Source organism: Eurosta solidaginis, chromosome 5, assembly GCF_040869045.1.
Source record: "Eurosta solidaginis isolate ZX-2024a chromosome 5, ASM4086904v1, whole genome shotgun sequence".
In the NCBI taxonomy this organism is placed as follows: Eukaryota; Metazoa; Arthropoda; class Insecta; order Diptera; family Tephritidae; genus Eurosta; species Eurosta solidaginis.
Window position 1 is genome coordinate 17319497 of NC_090323.1, and position 20124 is coordinate 17339620.

The 20124-nt window shown below is 37.3% G+C and overlaps 1 protein-coding gene across 12 annotated transcripts in view; it reads left to right on the forward strand.

Moving 5' to 3' along the window:
* Positions 1–20124, forward strand: part of Myo61F (Myosin 61F) — a 92830-nt gene that overhangs the window by 62692 nt on the left and 10014 nt on the right. For all 12 annotated transcript variants that reach the window (XM_067790572.1, XM_067790569.1, XM_067790574.1 and 9 more), the window contains 7 exons: positions 3897–4044; positions 4540–4655; positions 6361–6431; positions 12292–12683; positions 12899–14073; positions 16705–17787; positions 17852–17951. In XM_067790572.1, coding sequence (XP_067646673.1) covers positions 3919–4044; positions 4540–4655; positions 6361–6431; positions 12292–12683; positions 12899–14073; positions 16705–17787; positions 17852–17951 — 3063 coding nt within the window. In that variant the 5' untranslated portion in view covers positions 3897–3918. The remainder of the gene's footprint in view (positions 1–3896; positions 4045–4539; positions 4656–6360; positions 6432–12291; positions 12684–12898; positions 14074–16704; positions 17788–17851; positions 17952–20124) is intronic.

A 20124-nucleotide genomic window follows, 5' to 3' on the forward strand; every position in this document is an offset into this window, starting at 1 on the left:
TGTAACAAAATAGAGATTCGCCTCTCTCGTTCGTATCTGCTCCTCCGCACGCATTGTGGTGCGCATTTGCATCCGCGCCAATGACCAACCCGCCCTTTGGGCCCTTCGTCCTGTACTAGCCTCTTGGACTCCATCGGTGGAACCTCCGCAGCATGGGCCACGTAGCAGAATGCCAGGATAAGTACCTGCTTATTCCTTTGCTCAATGGCCACCACTACGAGGTCCTTAGTAGTGTAATTAGGCAGCATATATTAATGCAGCTGTTTCCTTACCATTACTACAGCTCGCACCCGTCCTTCCGTTTGCGCGTAGTAAACGCCAAACCCGCGCGCGCTAAGTGCTCCCGATGAGAGCCATTGCTTCTGGATCAGCGCCACGTCAAACGAATCCTCTTCAAGGGTTAGGAGGAGTTCGCTCGACGCCACTTTACTGTGTTGGAGGTTTATCTGTAGGACTCGCAGCACCATTGGGCTGTTTGTCCCCCTCCAGCACCTTCGTCTTGACGTCGTCGTCCTCCCCTTGCCCTTTTGGTTTAGAGTATTCGAGGGCCCCTTCAGCCTCTCGTGACTGTTGTGCCGGGTGTTCCTCTGTGCGACTCACAACACCATCTGGCTGTTGGTTCTCATCTAACACCTTCGTGGTGACGTCGGCTACCTCCACCTGTCTTTTCCCTTAGGCTTTTGAGGTCCTTTTCGACTTCGCCCACTTCCAGCGTGTTAGGATTTTTATCCTCGGGACTTCTTTTCCTTAGTCGCATATAAATTTTACCTTTACCAAAGGACATTTTTCCTCCGCCTGCTTGTTTATTACGAAGATGTAGAACTGACCTTCCTCCGTAGGCCGAGATACAGTAAGTACCTTCCAACCCTGTGTCGGTATGTTCGGATTCTGATTCTGCAGAAGTCCCAGTGTATCATCCGACTTCATCACGCATGGTATCCATACCTTAACTTTTGGTACCGTGGAGATTTGCGCTTTATCCACCACCTCAAACCGCGCGTTCGCCACTTACTGGCCTTTGGAGGTTTGGAACCACTTCCTGTAGCCATTGCAAGCTCGCGATGTTGTCGCACGCTATCATTTTCACACCATTATACCATCCCCCGAATCAAAGGTTGGAAGGGGCTTACTTGGTTGTTCCCATATCATCTTAAGCATTTAGCTAATAAGCTCCCTTTCCACAGATCTCCACCTTTCGCTAGTGATCTGTCCGAAAGGACTGCTACGATCAACCAGCGCCACAGTCAGTGACTGCTTTGCCACATCACTCATCTTCTCGGGAAAAGCCGGAGTCTTAGTGTTAACTCCCTTTGGCACCTCCGAGAAAGCCGGAGTCTTAGCTTTAACTCCCTTTAGCACCTTCGAGAAAGGCGGAGTCTTAGCGTTATCTCCCTTTGGCTTTTCTCCTACTTCCGTAGTTGGAACTTCCCTCTGACCCGCAGCTTTCGAGGTAGTTGCTACCTCGCTATTGGGGCCCATCTGTCTTACAGCTTTGGGCCTACTTGTCTCTATGCGACAGCCCTGCCTCGCGGCTCTGGGACTGGGTCATTTCTGCCTCTTGAAAGCATTCTTGTCGCCTTCCGCCGAACGTTGCCTCTTCATTCCTGTTGAAGAACCGAGGGTTTCTAACAGCAAACCTTTTGAACTACCTTCGACCGACTTCTACCGCCTCATGGGCCTATTCCAAGCGCTCGATCTCCACTTCTGTTGGGTCGGCCACTGCTCCCAGGCGGTACTGCGAGAGAGCTCTTTTACTTCCTCTGCTCCGTACCCTTCTCCACTCTTCTACTCCGTTTTTATTTCTGTGCTTTTCCAACACAGAGTTCATTGAATCAGCACTACTCTCGCTCCCCGAGTCCGACGCATCGCTTAATGCGTATTTGTCGTCCTTGGCTTGCGACTCAGTCCTCCTCTTATCATCCTCCTTATTACAATTTGGTAATGAGTCGTTCATCTTGGTCGTACGACCACCTGCCCGACAAGGCGGGCTCAGCGGTCCAGTATTATATACGGGGAAGGAACCGTCAGCCACAGTAGCGCCCCTTATTGTGGTAAGGCCATCAATACTTCCCGAGGTGGCCCGGTCTAGGGAAGGCTCCGTTCAAATACAGCCGAATTAAACCCCTGGCTGCAAATCGTCCAATAGGCACGGTCCGCATAACACCCTGGATTAGGGGGTTGGCAGTTCTTGGTCACCGACATCCCGCCGCCCTTCTATGAGGCGAAACGGCGTAAATGCCAGTCCTAAATAGCTCCGCCTCATAGTCGGGCGCTATGGAGATCGGTTAAGCCCTCACACCAACGACAAGGTGCCTACCCTAGTGAGGGTGATGTCATTAATTAATTAATAATAATTATTGTACTTATGGATCCTCCAAGCCTGTTATTTGAAGTATAAAAGATCTTTATCTGAACTATTTTTTATCGAAAAGCTATTAATTTGTACAACTGTTTTTTTATTGATTAAACTTCAAAAAACTTGATTTCAATGCTCACATTATTATTTCAAACGTTTGATATACATTCACAATTTTATTGGCCTTTTTACTATCAAACAGATTATTGACATTAAAAATATTTATTAGCCAAATGTGTTTTTATCACACGACTATTTGTCGTTACTGTATATAGACACGCAGGTATTTCTAAACGATAAGATGTATTGTTAAGAAACATTAAAACCATAATCCAATAGTGATAAATGCGGTCACTACTTGAAACAATTGATTTCATTAAGTTCATAACAATTTTTTTTTAACTCTTAACCCATTCACTTCCACTGTGTTCAAATTGTATTCTCTTGTTTTACTGGTATGAAAGACAAGTTTAAATGAACATAAAACCATATGACTCTGGGTACAACAGTATTTTATTGGGCAATTATGGCCACAGCGCATAACTTTCTCTGGGTTTAATTTTGCAATGTTCAATATTCCGGATTACCACAAGCGACTTAAAGTGCTCTATCAAGCAATACCCGATATCGACAATCGGCGAGCTGGACAGATAGGTGACTAGAGATATATGGATTATTATATTAACCAGGGACGGAAAATAATAATTTTTTTTTTCGGAGTGGAAAAATTCCAGGTCTAAAAAGTGTCCTAGGTGAAAATGTTTGAGTTCTCAGGTAGCCCTATAGCAATATCATGTCGAATCAAGCATCCTTTTCATTTTTCTAACTTTTCCATAAAAGTCCACATATAAAAGTAAAATCTGTAGTTTTATTTTTTGAGCCCAATATAACTAGTTAAACTCGGACTTTTAAAAATAAAAGTCCGGAAATAAAAGTTAAATCCGGACTTTTATTTTTTTATTTCGGATAAGCCGTTTCTTTGTTATCAAGCCGGACTTTTATTTTGGCCTTAAAAAATAAAAGTCCGGATTTAACTTTTATTTCCGTATTTTTATTTTTAAAAGTCCGAGTTTAACTAGTTCTATCGGACTCAGGTAATAAAAATCCGAAAATAGTTTTTATCTTGATCCAAATATGTTAAAAGTCCAAAATTAATAGTTTTGCAAGGAATTATATTATAAAAGGAATAATATTTTCCACCCCTGATATTAACGCCAAAGAATACCACCTGAAAGTTAAAGGCTGTATCACCTGTATTTACAGCCCGTAGTCAAATATGGTACGAAGTTAGTGAAACAGAGGAGAAAAATTGGGATTTGCACCTTTAGCTTGTTTTATATCTTTATACGCGTATCTTTCTCCGTCTTTGTTGGCCGACCAATTTTAGCTAACCTATACTATTGACCAACCAATATGTTGAATCACCTTATTTTAGTTTAAGTTAGATTGTTATAAACAAGTTTTGAAGTGAATTTCCTTTTGTAATCCGAAATATTTATCAGTGGTTTATTTACCTAATATTTTTCTCTATTTTTTACAGCGAAACCACAAATCGGTCAGTTATGGAGCGCGGATTGCATGACCGTGATCGTGCGGGAGTACAAGATTTTGTGCTGCTTGAAAACTTTCAAAGTGAAGATGCATTTATTGGAAATTTACGTAAGCGTTTTCAAGAAAATCTAATCTATGTAAGTGGGTAACAAATACTTTATTTTATCTACTTAAGAATTGAAAGCAAATAATAATTAAGTCAGCTACAAATTGTTAAAAAAAAGTGTTAGCAAAGAATTACTATAAGGGTATTCACCAAACAATAAAATTTGCATTGCATACTAGCGAAAACATTCAGTTTAGGTAGCAGTGTAAGTGCCATTTGCACTATCTCCGGTAAGCATACACATTTCGTTATGAAGTAGCGAAATATATATTTGCCACAGTTCCGATTCCCCGGCAATGCAATCAGCTAACATCTTGTACTCAACCCTCTCACAGAGTAGAATAGATAATGATTAGTGCTTTTACATATGTATTCAAAGTGCTAGGTTTAACGAATACTCTTAAGATGTGTCTATTTCCAAATGAATTCAACAATTGCTAATAGCTTGTAAATATTTGTCTGATATTCAATTGTTGAACAAATACTTATTTTTAATTTTTGTTTTTATTGCACATCTCCTTTCTAGACATATATCGGTCAAGTTCTCATATCAGTAAACCCATATAAGCAACTGCCAATCTATGGTGAAAATGATATCAAAGAATATCGAAACAAACACTTCTACGAGATACCACCACATGTGTAAGTATATATTGGGTTTTTTTTTTGTTATCAAGTTCATAAATTTTTATATCAAGTCAGAAAAAAGTGGCATTGAAAAAATAATAAACTTTCGTTTAGCTAAATGTCAAAAATTGCTTAAACCTCGATCTATGTATGTACATGACCCATAGTATTGGTCTAGGTTGAGTCACTATTAAAAACAAACTGTTCCCAGCAGGGAGCAACAACCCTGAAATAATGCCGAAGTAGTTCCAGCGTAATCCTCAACCAATGATGACGTGTAAACCGTTATGGCCGTTCAACAAGGCCATTGGCCTATTTGCCGCCAATTGGTCACACCAAGGAAATTTAAATCGTTTTCAACCCGGACCTTCCAGCGGAGCGATAAGAATACATATTTGGCGGGAGCATAACATGACGTAGCCAGCGCAGCTACTGTGTTTTAAATCGCTGGACTATATTGGTGGCTGCATAAAGCTCACTAAATCTTTCGAAGAAGTTTTCTCTCTAATACTTTCCGAGCCGCGTCATCTAATGCTGACGTGGCCCTGCTTCTACTCCACATAACAGGACGGGTACGTTAAGTTACTTGTAGAGCATGTTCTTCATTTATCGGAAGAGTACTTTACTTTTCAATTGCCTACTCAGTTCAAAGTAGCATTTTTGGGCAAAAGTGATTATTCCCTGGATTTCTACACTGACTTTGTTGTTTGTGTTAATGCTCATTTCCAAGTAAACGATTTCCTTTACTGCTTCGAAATTTCCAAGGCGCAAATACGCTGACTCTTTGCTTGATGACAGCAGGTACTTCGTTTTGTCGTCATTCACCATGGAACCCATCTTTTCCGCCTCTTTTCCAGTTTGGAGTAGCAGAACTTACGGTGCTGGTGTTAATGCCAATGATGTTAACGTCGTCAGCACACGCCAGTAATTACACGCTCTTATGGAATATTGTACCACAGCGGTTAAGTTCTGCAGCTAGTATAATTTTTTAAGCAAAACAAAATTAATCCTAAGAATAATTCTGAAAAGGGTTCCAAAAAAAATTAAGAAGTAGTCCTGAAATGATTTCTAACCGATAACTTTAATAATCCGGAAATAAACTTGATGATAATTAAATAAAGCGAAAAATTATCGGTAAATAATCCCAAAGTCCTTACGGAATTTATTTTGAAATAATTCCGAATACTATCAGAATACAGAGCATATGCCTAGGATATGGGAAAAAACGGTACCAAGATCATCTTTTTTGGATATCATAAGTACTTGGTACCAGTCTTTGGATCAGGGGATGGTAGAAGCCTTCGGCCGATCATACCCTACTAAACTATTATCGAAATGATCTATAAGTTATCCCTAAAGCCATCTCGGGGTTATCCTGAAAGTCCTAAAATTATCCTTTCCACACAATTTCGATGTGGTCTCAAAGTTATCACAAAAAGACAACACCGAAAATATCCCGAAATTTTAATACAACGATTCCAAAAACAATGGTGCGAAATTCTTGTTTGAAAACGTGATTAATCGGTCCCGAAAAGAATGCGCTATCAGTCTAGAAATTATCGCAAATAGCAAAGAAAAAGATCCCGATATGACCCGATAATAGTCCCAAAATATATAAAAATGTTCACGAAATTGTCTCGAAATGATACCGTGAATAAATAAAAATATATGTTCTGCCGCATCAACAGAATTTTCTAATTTTTCTTCTCTCTTTTAAAAGTTTTGCAGTGACGGATAATGCTTTTCGGTCATTAATTGAAGAGAACCGAGATCAATGCGTCCTAATTTCTGGTAAGTAAAGCGAAATACTTTAGCATTACATACTTCATTTTGCATTTGGGGATTTCTTAAGGATGTATTTAGGGATCGCACCTTGAGACGCTGTCTTCTACACCGGTTATGTATATTGGAACGATTTTGCGTCATCCCTTGTCAAATTTGGTTTGCAGACAAACCGGGACCGTATTACGTTTCACGATCACTCAAACTATAACTATGCAACTGTCCGGACCCGGTTTCGGCGTTGCACCATCTTCAGTGTCATTGTTCATTCTGATTTTTTGTTTTCGTTTGTCTTGTTGATGTACGTATTGTGTGATCATTTAAAAACGCAGTGGTTTTGACTGATCAATTTGTGTGGCTAGCTGAATGAACACACAGCACATCCACACACACAAGCATCCATTATGACAATACGAAAAATTATACTGATGATGACACAACGCCGCAAACAGTTTGCCTCCAAATAATGAGAGATGCCGGAAAATCGTACCAACATACATCCATTACCGCCCTGTAGGAAAATCAAAGAAACAAAATGAGCCCATATTTCCCTATTTTTATCTTATCTGACATCAATTTTTTCGGGCTTTTTTCGGTATTTAAAATTTATTTAATTAGACTTAATATGTAATATCCGCCAAATTATACAAATATTTATTTGCAATTTATTTTAGTTTGACAAAACTGTAAATGAATATTACCGAGTTGAACAAGCTTAATTAACAACATTGCAATAAGATATCTAAGATAAGATTTGCACCCTTAATTAGCGATATTTTTTGTTTAAATAAAACAAAAAGATACATAAAACATAAAGTTTTATTGAAACGAAATCTTCAAGTGGTAAAATTGGCGGCTGGCGATTGCCGATAATATTACTTGTTAAACATGCCATCGGCTTGAAATTGTACGAGAATACTTGAGCTTTTTTATAGAATATCTTACTCATAAGCAGTGCTCCTCAACCCCTATACACTTATAGCACGTTTGCTTCTGTTTTGTCCTGAATCATAGGCACAGATTCAAATTCACACTTTGAATATAAAAAAACTTTTCATAGCACTCCCATATGCCCTCACATATAATTTCGAATCATGATTCAATCACAAGAGGTTTGCTCGGCACACACATTTTTTGACAATTGCAGCCATTTTGCTCCCAAATCGAATTGACATCCGTTAACTGTGTTGTTTCTTTGCGAATTTTCGAAAAATATTAGTAGTATAAATGGGAAGCAATCAGTTTACAAATACCCGATAAGTACTTAACTGCATAATTCCTTAGAACATTTATTTTAATTTTATGATAAATTTACATATTAACTATGCCATGATCTATTAGTGTGGCTGAACATAGGTTTTATGAAAAGTACGGACACCAAGGAATCGTGCACTCTCGTAAACCTACATACATATGAACATACGAAACCTAAACCTCGACTATTAAATCTATTCACGTAAAACTGTCATTAGTAAATAATGGAGATGCCATAACGATATGTATTCATTGGGCATGTTAACTTATTTAGGTAAAAGTCTAAAACAGGAGTCTACTGCTAATACGCATCCAAAAATATCGAGAGAGGTGACCTCGACAACAATAATCCTAAGGCGGAAAAGAAAAATTGTATCTCTGTCCGGAGATATTTGCAGTTGAAGTTGGCAATTTTCATGTGGTTGTTGTAATATTTTTGTGCACTGAAAAAGATGTTGTGTACAAAGGGATTTTGCACGCATTTAATATTGATCCCACCTCATTGGTGAACCGGCCGGGGTAATTTTTTATAAGCTCGGCTGAAGGCCGCCAACGCAACCCGGGGTCATTTTTCGGTTTTTCGTCAATATCTTTTGAACGAGCTAAAATATTTATTTTCGCCTTCGAGTTATGGTTATTGAGGTCAATACGCATCTTTTGACACTTCTCTCGATATTTCTGGGCACGTATTAAAAGTCGACCTTCTGTTCTATTAATTCCGTACGTTCGGAACATTCGTCTCCATTTAAGAATTTGGAGAATCGGTTTATATTTGGACTATTATACATATTCGGACCTCGTGAGGTAATATCAAATGGACGTATTCCGAATATTATAAATTAACCGTTTATCCGGAACGCTTCCATGAATACTTATCGGAAAAGAGCTTTCCGAAATTTCAGAATAAAAAGGTGAATACTCCCTGTGTAGCCGGACCGCGCAAAAGTTTAACTCTTCTGTCAAAGTCAAGGTAAGAATATAAAGTTCTAAGACAATAAGCCATTTTCTTTTATTTTTGTTTTTGTCAGTTCATTGCGGCTGCTGAGTAGCGTATGTTCAAAATCATGCTATCTCAAAATATTTTTCAAAAATTTCCCAATTCAGGATTTATCACAAACCCGCCCTATATTAGAGTTAGATTGAGAAACGCTTCATATCAGAATGCTTTTCATTAACACCCTCTTATGACAAAATGATTGAACTTATGCTTATGTAGGGAGTTTTGGAAACAAGTTTTGAGATAGTGCATTTTTGAATAAAATTCTAACGTACGGTATTCTTCAAACAGTTTCTGAAAGAATGACCAAACCATATCAATTCACGAAACATTTAGTAGAAAATGAATTATTTATCCAAAAACCTTTGGCATTTACAAATCATTATCACTACTAATATACTACCAAAAATACTTGTCTACTACAATTTCACTGAAGGGGATTGAATTATTCCCCGTTTTCTTTACCGCGTAAAAGCAACCCGTCCAGATTTTTCAATTTGGGAGTGTCAAAGATATGTCAGCATTGAAGAACAAATTGAATCATGATTTTAAATCATATGAAAATGCTTGAATTTCTTATGAAAGTGCCAAGAAAAAGCACTCTCGTATGAAGCTCAGGCACTTGTGTATGATAAAAAAATTTACACTAACAATTTGACAACCGAAAAATATTCAAAAACATTGTAGCACTGAAAAAATTTTTAATCAAAATTGATTCATAAATAAAAATCAAATAGATATTTGAAATACATAGGGCATATGACCAAAGAATGTAAGCAAAACTGTACCAAAACAAGAGGAGCCTCTTCTAACTTCATATGATATTAGTTAATTATCCTCAAGGAAGTCAGTAACTAGTGATACAAAATTCTGGTTCAGAACTAGACCTAGAGTGCCAAATAAGTGTTAGTTCGTTAAAAGCTAGATTTTCAGTTATAAAATCGACTAAAAAACTGCTACCAGCTTTAACGAGCTGCGGCAACATATGAGTGTGCCTCTTTCTCAACACTATTCCACCAGTACGTAACTATCGAAAAAATACCAAAAAGAAATTTTCTATATAGTTAGGAACTAGTGAAAAGTTAAAGCAGCGGAGACAATTTCCACCGCCTAGGACATCGCCATGTTAAATTCGCCAGTTGAAAACATGTAAAAGAGATAGATGGCGAACTATTAGTGATTCAGAATGCAGAAGGAATGCACTTAAATATTCTGAACAGAGATTCTCCTTACGGGGTAGTTTCTGCGACTTTTTATTTCAATTCGGTATATTATTTTTCTTGGTCATGGGACATTTTTTGACTGGAAGTGGGAGGAACCGTAAAGTAACCATGCCTATCATTTACTTGTTAAACATTTTATTAAATTCAAATGGTATTTGAGCACCTCTGTACTCTCTGTTGCTAATATATGTATGTAAATTTGAACACAAATTTGAAACAAACCATGCGGAGCGCTCTAATTAAGCATTTCAAAAGTTTTCAAATTCAATTTCAAATGCAACATTCGCGGAAATCTCTATATTCACTTTTAGTATGATTATTGAAACCCAAATTCCGACGATATACATATGTATATAGAACATGTTACTACAAAACTTGAGGCTAGAGGTCAATGCAATTTTTCGCTACTTTCAGAATTCAATTTGTTGGCTCTTGTATGTTGGTGATATAACTATTAACGTAATATTTTAAGCAAATATTTTGTAGCATGAAACCAAATATTCAACTTTTTCCGACCTGAAACAATTAAAATTTTTTAAATATATTTTTTTAAATACAAAAAAAGTTTCAGTGCACATACAATTTTGACCATGTATTGTGATTCGCACTTCCCTATAAAAAATTTTGAGCAGCACTGCTCATAAGCATTGATTTAACTTTACATAAGAACAATATAACACTAGTCGCACAGTGGTGGCATTTTTGCTTCGTTTAGACGCGAAAAAGTAAAAATCTTCAAGTCATTTTTTTTTTTTTTTTTTGGAAATTTGAATGCAATTTGTTTTTAAAATGTCCACAGTATATAACGTTAATTATCATTTCTTATAATTATTGTTCTTCATTGAATAATCTGCTGTCAAACTGTGAGTTGTTGATGAAGCGCCAAGTAGTACAATTTACAGAAGTGAAATAACGCGTGGTTTAAAATTAAATAAAACTTTGTGGTGGAAGAAAAGCTAAAATATTTTTTGGTTATTTAAAATCTACACGTAATTATATTATTTAGCAAGTGTTCAAAAGTTTTTTTGGTTAAGTATTCTTTACGAAATTATGAGTTTATTAATGTGTATTATTTTTGTGCTGAAAATATGTATATAAAACCGTGAAAAGAAAAGCCTGCCAAAAGTTTGAACCATGCTGAACCGCAATATTTTTTGTATTTCTGCTATAATTCAATGTTTGATGTAATGACGATAACAAAGTGGAAGTTGTATGAGGTGTGGGTTGCAGAACGTGGCCAAAAGCAAAAGGATAAAGCCGTTTTATACCACGTTTGTACTGTTTTAGGGAGGGAGTAAATAGAGACGAGGGTTTGTATGATGAAAGTTCGATTGTTTACATCAAACTTTGTATGAGATGAATTCAAGTAAATTACACAAAAGTTAATTTTCTTGGAAAGTTTGCTTCATGGTTTGAAGAAGATGAGAAATTTAAATATAGGTATGTTCAATTGTGAACAAAAGAATAAGATCAGGCTATAAGAGAGTTTTTGTTTGGAGTAAATTCTAAATTTTTGGAGGAGAGTCCATCCCCGCAGACCTCCCCCCCCCCTCGTCTATCCACACTGATGAGGGGTAAGGCATACAAACATATACATTTGGTTTGAATGAAATATATTCATTTTTCAGTGAGTTATTAATTTTTCGCGTCTAAATCATGCAAAATGCCACTGTGCGCCGTGGTGTGAAGGTAGCGTGTTCCACCTACCACACCGAAGATGCTTTGTTCAAACAAGTTTTTTCAATTAGAAAAAAGTTTTTCTAAGCGGGGCGCCCCTCGGCAGTGATTTGGTAAACACCCCGAGATATTTCTGCCCTGAAAAGCTTCTCAGTGAAAACTCATATGAGATGCCGTACGGATTCGTCGTAAAACATGTATGTCGATCCCGTCTTGCAAATTTGTAGGAAAAATTAAAGCACCACGCAAATTAGAAGAGAATTGCGGACTCAAATCTCTTCGAAGGTTATCGCTCCTTGTTTTATTTTTTATTAACTTAATCGAAATTTATAATCAGGATATTCAACTAAAATCAGGATATTCAACTAAAATCAGGATATTCAACTAAAATCAAAACTAAACAGAATTTTATTTATTTATTTACAAATCTATGAGGTTTAATATTAAATATATGTGTAAGTAGGCTTTCCAATCTATATTTTATGTGCGAATAAAACTAAATTATTCCACTGTTTTCCCAACGTTTCGCTAATATTTTTATTTTTAGCATCATCAGGGGAATATTTATTAATTTATCTGTTACAAACAATATATAAAAATTATGAAAATGACTATGAGGTTTAAGCTTTTAGATGAATGCACTTAAATATGATTTAGTATCTAAATTTGTAGCAACTCTTAAATCTTAATTTTTTTTTTAATCCTTTCCTTATAACAGGTGAGAGTGGTTCGGGCAAAACGGAGGCCTCCAAAAAGGTACTACAATATATCGCCGCTTGTTCTGGTCACCAAGCCACTGTGGAAAGTGTAAAAGAGAAATTACTCAAAAGTAATCCCGTTTTGGAAGCTTTCGGTAATGCCAAAACCAATCGTAATGTCAACTCTTCACGCTTCGGCAAGTATATGGATATACAATTTGATTTCTCGGGCACACCGATCGGTGGTCATATACTTAATTATTTATTGGAAAAGTCACGTGTAGTTAATCAAAACGCTGGAGAGCGTAATTTTCATATTTTCTATCAGCTCTTGGCTGGTGCTAGTGCTGAGGAATTGCACGAATTACAGCTGAAAAGTTCGTTGGACAGTTATTACTATCTTAGTGATGGGGTAAGTTGAAAAATAATGAACTAATTTTTTTCTCTATAAATTTTACGGCGATTTGCTGGACAGACCAAAAGTTAAAACGTCGATCCGTGCTTACAAAAGCCCTTTTCGAGTTTGAGTATCCTGTTCTCCAACCCCGAAGCCCTTAAAAATGATTGTTCCATTCTAGTACAATAAAAACGTCCATTATAAAATTAATTCACATCTTTTTTTTTCAGCAAAAGGGTATCGTGAGAGGCATCGATGATGCTGCCAACTTCAAAGCTGTACAACAGGCCATGAGTGTCATCGATTTCTCACAATCAGAGCAGAAAGAAGTCTTTAATATTGTTGCAAGTGTTTTGCATCTAGGCAATGTAAGCTTCACCGAAGTGGATGGTATCGCGAAAATAACAAAAACCGAGGCAGTTGCAGCTATCGCCAAATTGCTTGCAGTTGATCAGAATGAACTCACCGCCGCGCTAACAAATCGCACAATCGATGCACAAGGTGATGTTGTGACATCACCGTTAAATCGCGAGTTGGCCATCTATGCGCGTGATGCGCTTGCAAAGGCGATCTATGATCGTCTCTTCACTTGGTTGGTGCAACGTTTGAATATTTCGCTACAAGCAAAAGATCTCAGCGGTGCTATAAACAATGTCATGGGCATTTTGGATATTTACGGATTTGAAATTTTCAAAAAGAATAGTTTCGAACAATTTTGCATTAATTTTTGTAATGAAAAATTACAACAACTATTTATTGAGCTAACCCTCAAATCAGAACAGGATGAATATCGGCGGGAAGGTATTGAATGGGAGCGAGTGGAATATTTTGATAACAAAGTCATTTGTAATTTGATTGAAGAGAAATACAAGGGTATCATATCCATATTGGATGAAGAGTGTTTACGGCCCGGTGAACCCACCGATATCACATTTTTGGCGAAACTCACTGACAAACTTTCCAAGCATGCACACTACCGTTGTCATGAGAAATCTTCGACACAAGTGCAAAAAACAATGGGACGTGATGAGTTTCGTTTGGTGCATTATGCTGGCGATGTGACTTATAATGTTAACGGCTTTTTGGATAAGAATAATGATCTTTTATTTAGAGATTTAAAAGAAACCATGAGTAAGGCGGGAAATCAAATTGTGCGCTCTTGTTTCCCTGAAGGCGAATACAAGAATAAGAAACGGCCTGATACTGCGGTTACACAATTTAGGAGTTCCTTGAATAATCTTATGGATATATTGATGGTTAAGGAGCCATCGTACATACGTTGCATTAAGCCGAACGATCAACAACAGGCGTGCATATTTGATGATGAGTTGGTGCTTCATCAAGTCAAGTATTTGGGTCTAATGGAGAATTTACGAGTTCGCCGTGCTGGTTTTGCTTATCGCAGGTAGGAAGGACACGTAGTTAATATCAAATTTAATTTTTAATGAATAATTCATGTAACTTTAAGTCAGGGAGAGTTTTTTTAGCTTTATCATGAATATTCAAATGATTTGCATGATTTTTTAGTAGACCAAATCAAAAGAATTTTTTATTTTTTAATTTTTTTTTTATCTACAGGACATAGTCCTCACAGATAGGTAACCATTAATATAATAATAATAACTAATATCACCTGTGGTCGAAATTCGGCCAACTTGTATTTTTTTCAACTCAGTCTATGCATCAAGTGTTGGAAATATAGCAAACTGGTCTAACTTACTTAAATTTTTCATTTAAATTTTGAATTTGATCTAAGACGTTGTACTTTTTGATTGTATTTTCTTAAATTTTCTACAAACTTTTCAAATGTAATTACCTATAACGTTTTGGTATGGAGCTCCTTAAACAAAAATATAAAAAAATTATGTAAAATCAAATGAAATTGACATAGAATTATGGTGAAATTAGTTGAAATTGAATTGAAAAATAGTTTTTTCCACACCACCTGGAAGGTCCCCGTTGGCGCGCTACCGAAGTTAGTTTTGGGTGCTCGGTTCCCCAGTAGGCCTATATCACCCATATGCATATATCGCCCATTTACTTCAATAGTGTCATAATTTAAAAAACACGAACTTTTAGTTAAAAACGAAGAAACGTGCTAAAGGAATTTAGCCTATTCCACGCCACCCCTTAGGTATGCAATTGGCGCTTTACCGAGTTTAATTTTGTATAAATCTTGATTTTCCCTACAAATTGGCCGGACGGGACCTATATGTTTTATGCCGACTCCGAACGGCATCTGCAAGGCAGATGAGTTTTCGCAGAGAGCTTTTCATGGCAGAAATACACTCGAAGCGCTTGCCAAACACTGCCGAGGGGCGACCCCGCTTAGAGAAATTTTGTTCTAATTGAAAAATCTTATTTCTAAAATTTTGATGTTGCTTTGCCCGGGGTGCGAACCCAGGGCATACGGTGTGGTAGGCGGAGCACGCTACCATCACACCACGGTGGCCGCCGTTATTAATTGTTATAAATAAATTTAGTTTCAACAAAAGTTAACTCAGTATTTGTGATTTCATGTTTTTTGAAAACAACTAAAATAAAAAACAAAGAATCTGTTAAATAAAGGCCAATGTATTTACGTGTAAGTGAAATTTTCCACAAAAAATGGGCCGGTCAAAAATTAATTATATTTAAGATTTTTTGGTACGCTACAAATTATTTTGGAACATTTTTTTAGGATTTTGGTAGAGGCTATTATAGGTAAGTGGCAACAATCGGAAACCATGTTTTAATCTTTCACTGTCTAGCGCGTACGCTTATGTAGGTTTGTGTCTTGGAGCACTTACATAATTGGTCCACAGATGGCACGCTTTTATGCAAGAAAGTAAATATCGATATTTGGAGAGATTGTTGGATTTACAAAAACGTTTTCTACTAATTATAAACGATTCATATAACTTTTATATGATTTTACGTATGCTAACTATGCGAAACCGCCTGTCAATTGATTGTATGGAAATTTTGTTAGCGTATTAATATATAGATAATAATAACAGTAAAAATTAAATATGAGGCAATCTCTTTTTCTCTAATAATACTGTCACGCCGATTAGTCGGGATGATAGATGGGCCAATCCGATGTACCTGACGATTCACCCATCATTAGCGCTTCGAGCATTTTTTTTTTCTCGTTTTTGCTTCTTTGAAGATTCAAATATTTTCATTACCTCAGATCGTTGAAGGTACGAAATTTCATGGATTTTGATAAAAGGTTAAGACGAATAAGAGATTTAATCGGTAGATAATAAATAAGTCCAGTAGAAGTTGCTAAATGTATGTGTATCCAAGTCTTCATGTTTCTCAGGAAGAGTCGGAAACATTTCATATGACATTTTTTACTTCACGATTTCATCTAAAATTAAGAATCGTTAAGTTCTCTTGGTTTGCAAAGCTCCTCTAGGGGAAAATCGGTTGTTTTTATTGTCACTCCAAATCTATGTCCTAAAATTGGAGACGAGCTGTTGTATCAGAAGTGTTTGAGCGGATTTAGATCCCGATGTACATTTGCACTATGCGCATGAACATAAACCTGAACCAGGACGACAATGTATATCTCCAATAGACAAAATTACAATCACTATTAATAACTCAAATGGTATTCCCAAATTATCGCTCGTCTTCTATAATTACTTCACAGTGACCTTGACCTATTACAGTTTCACCATATAAAGGTTTAAGCTCATCAGTCTCAAAAAGGCAGAGACGATCTTCTGTGTTTAAATGCTATTCCCAAACATTTTCGTTTTCTAGCTCATTTTGAGAGATGACGGTTTCTATTTCGAAAAAATTATGACAGTGGGAAATACACAGCTTACAAATCCGAAATGCTTACAAGGCAATAAGGTCAACAATTTCAGTTATCGTTAAATCATTCCAGCACGATGTGTCTCTGCACCTGGTGCGCTGTGTCTCTATCTTCTTCCTGATTCATAATTTAATCGTTTAAAGTTAGAAATACTTAGGAATAAAAAATGGGTATTGCTTTGCTAGATCTAGATTGCTTATAGTTTCTCTGTTTCCAATTTCTTCACAGAACTTATGATGCATTCCTCAATCGTTACAAGTCTCTGAGCAAAGCAACCTGGCCAAATTACAAAGGCCCTGCAAAAGAAGGTGTACGCATTCTCGCTAACGATTTGAAATATACACCTGACGAATATTGTTTGGGTGCAACGAAAATTTTTATACGCTTGCCAAAGACCCTCTTCGACACGGAAGACGCTTTCCAAGCGAAAAAACACGAAATTGCTGCCATAATACAATCACGGTGGAAGGGACGTCAACAACGTAAGAAATACCTCAAGCTACGTGAACAAATCATTACATTGCAATCGTATTGCCGTCGTCACATGGCCATAAAAGCGCTTAAACGTCGACGTGAAGCGGCCGATAAAATACGAGCTTTCATCAAAGGTTTTATTACACGCAATGATGCACCGAATGGGTATAACGAAGAATTTATTGCGAATATGAAACGTATGTGGCTTTTACGTTTAGTCAAACAATTACCGACAAAAGTTTTGGATGAGAGTTGGCCATCTGCGCCAGTGCATTGTCAAGAGGCCTCCACATACCTACATCGTTTGCATCGTTTACATTTGGCTCGTAAATATCGTTTGAGTTTATCGAACGAACGTAAACGACAATTCGAGCTGAAAGTGCTTGCTGAGAAATTATTCAAAGATAAGAAATCTAATTATTTGGCCAGTGTGCCATATTGGTTCCAAAACGATCGTATACCAAAGGAGAGCTACACAGAAATTAATAACTTTATCGGCACTTCGTTGAATGGTGAAAGCTTGAAGTATGCATCGCCATGTACAAAATTCGATCGTCACGGTTATAAGCCGAGAGAACGTTTTGTATTGCTTAGCAATAAGGCGCTCTATGTATTAGATGGTAAAAGTTATAAGCAAAAGCATCGTCTGCCATTGGATAAGATCGATTTTGTCACCACAAATCACAGTGATAGTTTAGTTGTCATACGCATTCCGCTCGAGCTTAAAAAGGACAAGGGAGATTTGATACTCGAGATACCGTACATTGTAGAACTGGGTACTTTGGTTGTGGACACAGTGGGTACAGCCAACATATTCACCATCGTTAGTCGAGATTCGTAAGTACTAAGAATTGTCTAGAGACTATCGGTAGCTGATCAAGTGTCTCGTTTTTCTTTTCAGCTTGGAACACAATGTCGTCAAAGGCAAAGGAGGCGTTATCGATATTCAAACTGGCGCAGAGCCGGGCATAATACGCGATAAGGGTGGTCATCTTGTGGTTGTAAGTTTAACTTAAATAACATTTTTATATGTAGTTATAAAGGAATCATGCCACCGATCGATTTTTTTTATCAAATTCACCTATTACCCTCTCCGATATTAACTATAACATTATCATTCGTACTAGGAAATAATAACTGCTTCAGGAATCGGATATCTCAATTTTCACCTACGGGTCTACACTAACATTCATGCGCAGCGCACCCATTTATGACTGTGTCTATGCGTCGTCCAGGTTCTGCAAGAACATTTTGTACGAACTTTTCGTTATCCAGGTGGCCTTTACGAAATTTAGATTCTATGACATTGTAGTTCTATATTAGATTTCCTTCAACATGGCGAGGAATCTGATACACTAATACATCAGGAATAATATGATCGGATATTTTTTCTGGCCGTCTGAAACCCGTAAAAAATAAAAACAGTAACTCTATGGCTGATTGCTATTTTTGTGTTAACATTACTTCGCCTAATTCAATGGATGCGACCACTTACAAATTGTCATCAAAGTCCTCTAACGAAAGTCCAAGGAAACTGGAAGTTTCTACAGGAGCGGACCATAGGGAGATTGGTATTAGAGGCTGATCTACGGATATTACGCCTGCGATATAGCACTATCACTCTATTACCTTCCGTCACATAAAGTGCTTCACTATACGTTTCCCAAACTTTTCGTGGCAAGAGCGTACCTAAGCCACACATTGACCTCATCTGTAAAAGATAAAGAATGCTCAAAGATTTTATTGTACATATGACTTTAAAACCGAAACATAAATACCGGATCATTACCCGAAAAATCTTCCCAGCGGGTCAGGGAGTCAGAATATACCCGCGGTAGCTATGCCTGTCGTAAGAGGCGACTAAAATACCAGATTCAAGGGCTTGTGTCGCGCAACCGTTCAGGTTGCCAGCGCAATAAATTGCTTCTCCAAACCCAATTGTCAACTTCACCTACCCGCGGCGAATCTTGTTTCACTAACAGACGAGGCTCTGGCGACCCCAAGCTCCTCATGGAACTTGGGGATGGGGAGGGAAGGATGGCCTGAAGGTTTAATGTAGCCATATAAATCGTTCTCGAGATGGTCGGGCTAGCACCTTAATGGTGGCGTTTTTACCGGAGCGTACCGGATCTGTATGCGGCAAAGGACCATCACATCGATAACACTCCCCAAAGCCTTCTGGGAGTAACCTTATCGCTACAACAACAACAACCCGAAAAATCAATGCCCACATCAGCAACGTTTCTATAAACTGTGTTTGAAATGCTGTTATCTTTGATAAAACAACAGCATCACTCATTCGCTTGCCTCACGCAGGCTCTTTCCAGCCACATTACGTCATATTTTGCAATCTTCTGTCGGTTATCTAAGAGTTATTTAATTCTCTCTAATAAAGCTGAGTAGAAACTTTTGAGTTTGGGCATTGGGATCATACGATTTGATCAGTATTTTATATCAGTATCCCATATTTGAGAAGCCTTTTCAGGAATTAAGGGACTGACGAAACATCAACAAAGTTGAACAATATTATCTCTTTCTCGTGTAATAAAGTTCAATCTACTGTTAAGGCTTATAACCTCGATGCTTATTAAAACATATTTCTGTACAATTTACATAGTTCACAATTTGGGCTATTCATATTTTAAGGGCAATGGCTGAATGAAAGATCGCCTTTTCGCGGCGGTTGGCTCGAATTTTTTGAAGAATGCACTATATCAGAAGTTGTTTCAAAAATGCCCTATTAAGTGTTAGTTATACCGACATGACTTGTATAAATCGTGGGAATCAAAATTATATGAAGGCGAGTCAGGTGGCTGTTAGTTAGACGCGCCTGTTAGAATTTTGTTAAAAGATTTTACATCTGTTTTAAGACATGCCTACTTTTTAACATTACATCATTAAGATAGTGTGATTTTTTGCTAAGTCGATGATATATTTTAAAATTATTTATGTAGGGGGAGTGGAACCGCCTTTTTATACTTAGCGTGCTTTGCACACAGAGTATATTAACTTTGATTGGATAACGGTTGGTTGTACAGGTAAAAGGAATCGAGATAGATATAGACTTCCATATATCAAAACCATCAATATCGAAAAAAAATTTGATGTAGCCATGTCCGTCCGTCCGTCTGTCCGTTAGCACGATAACTTGAGTAAATATTGAGATATCTTCAC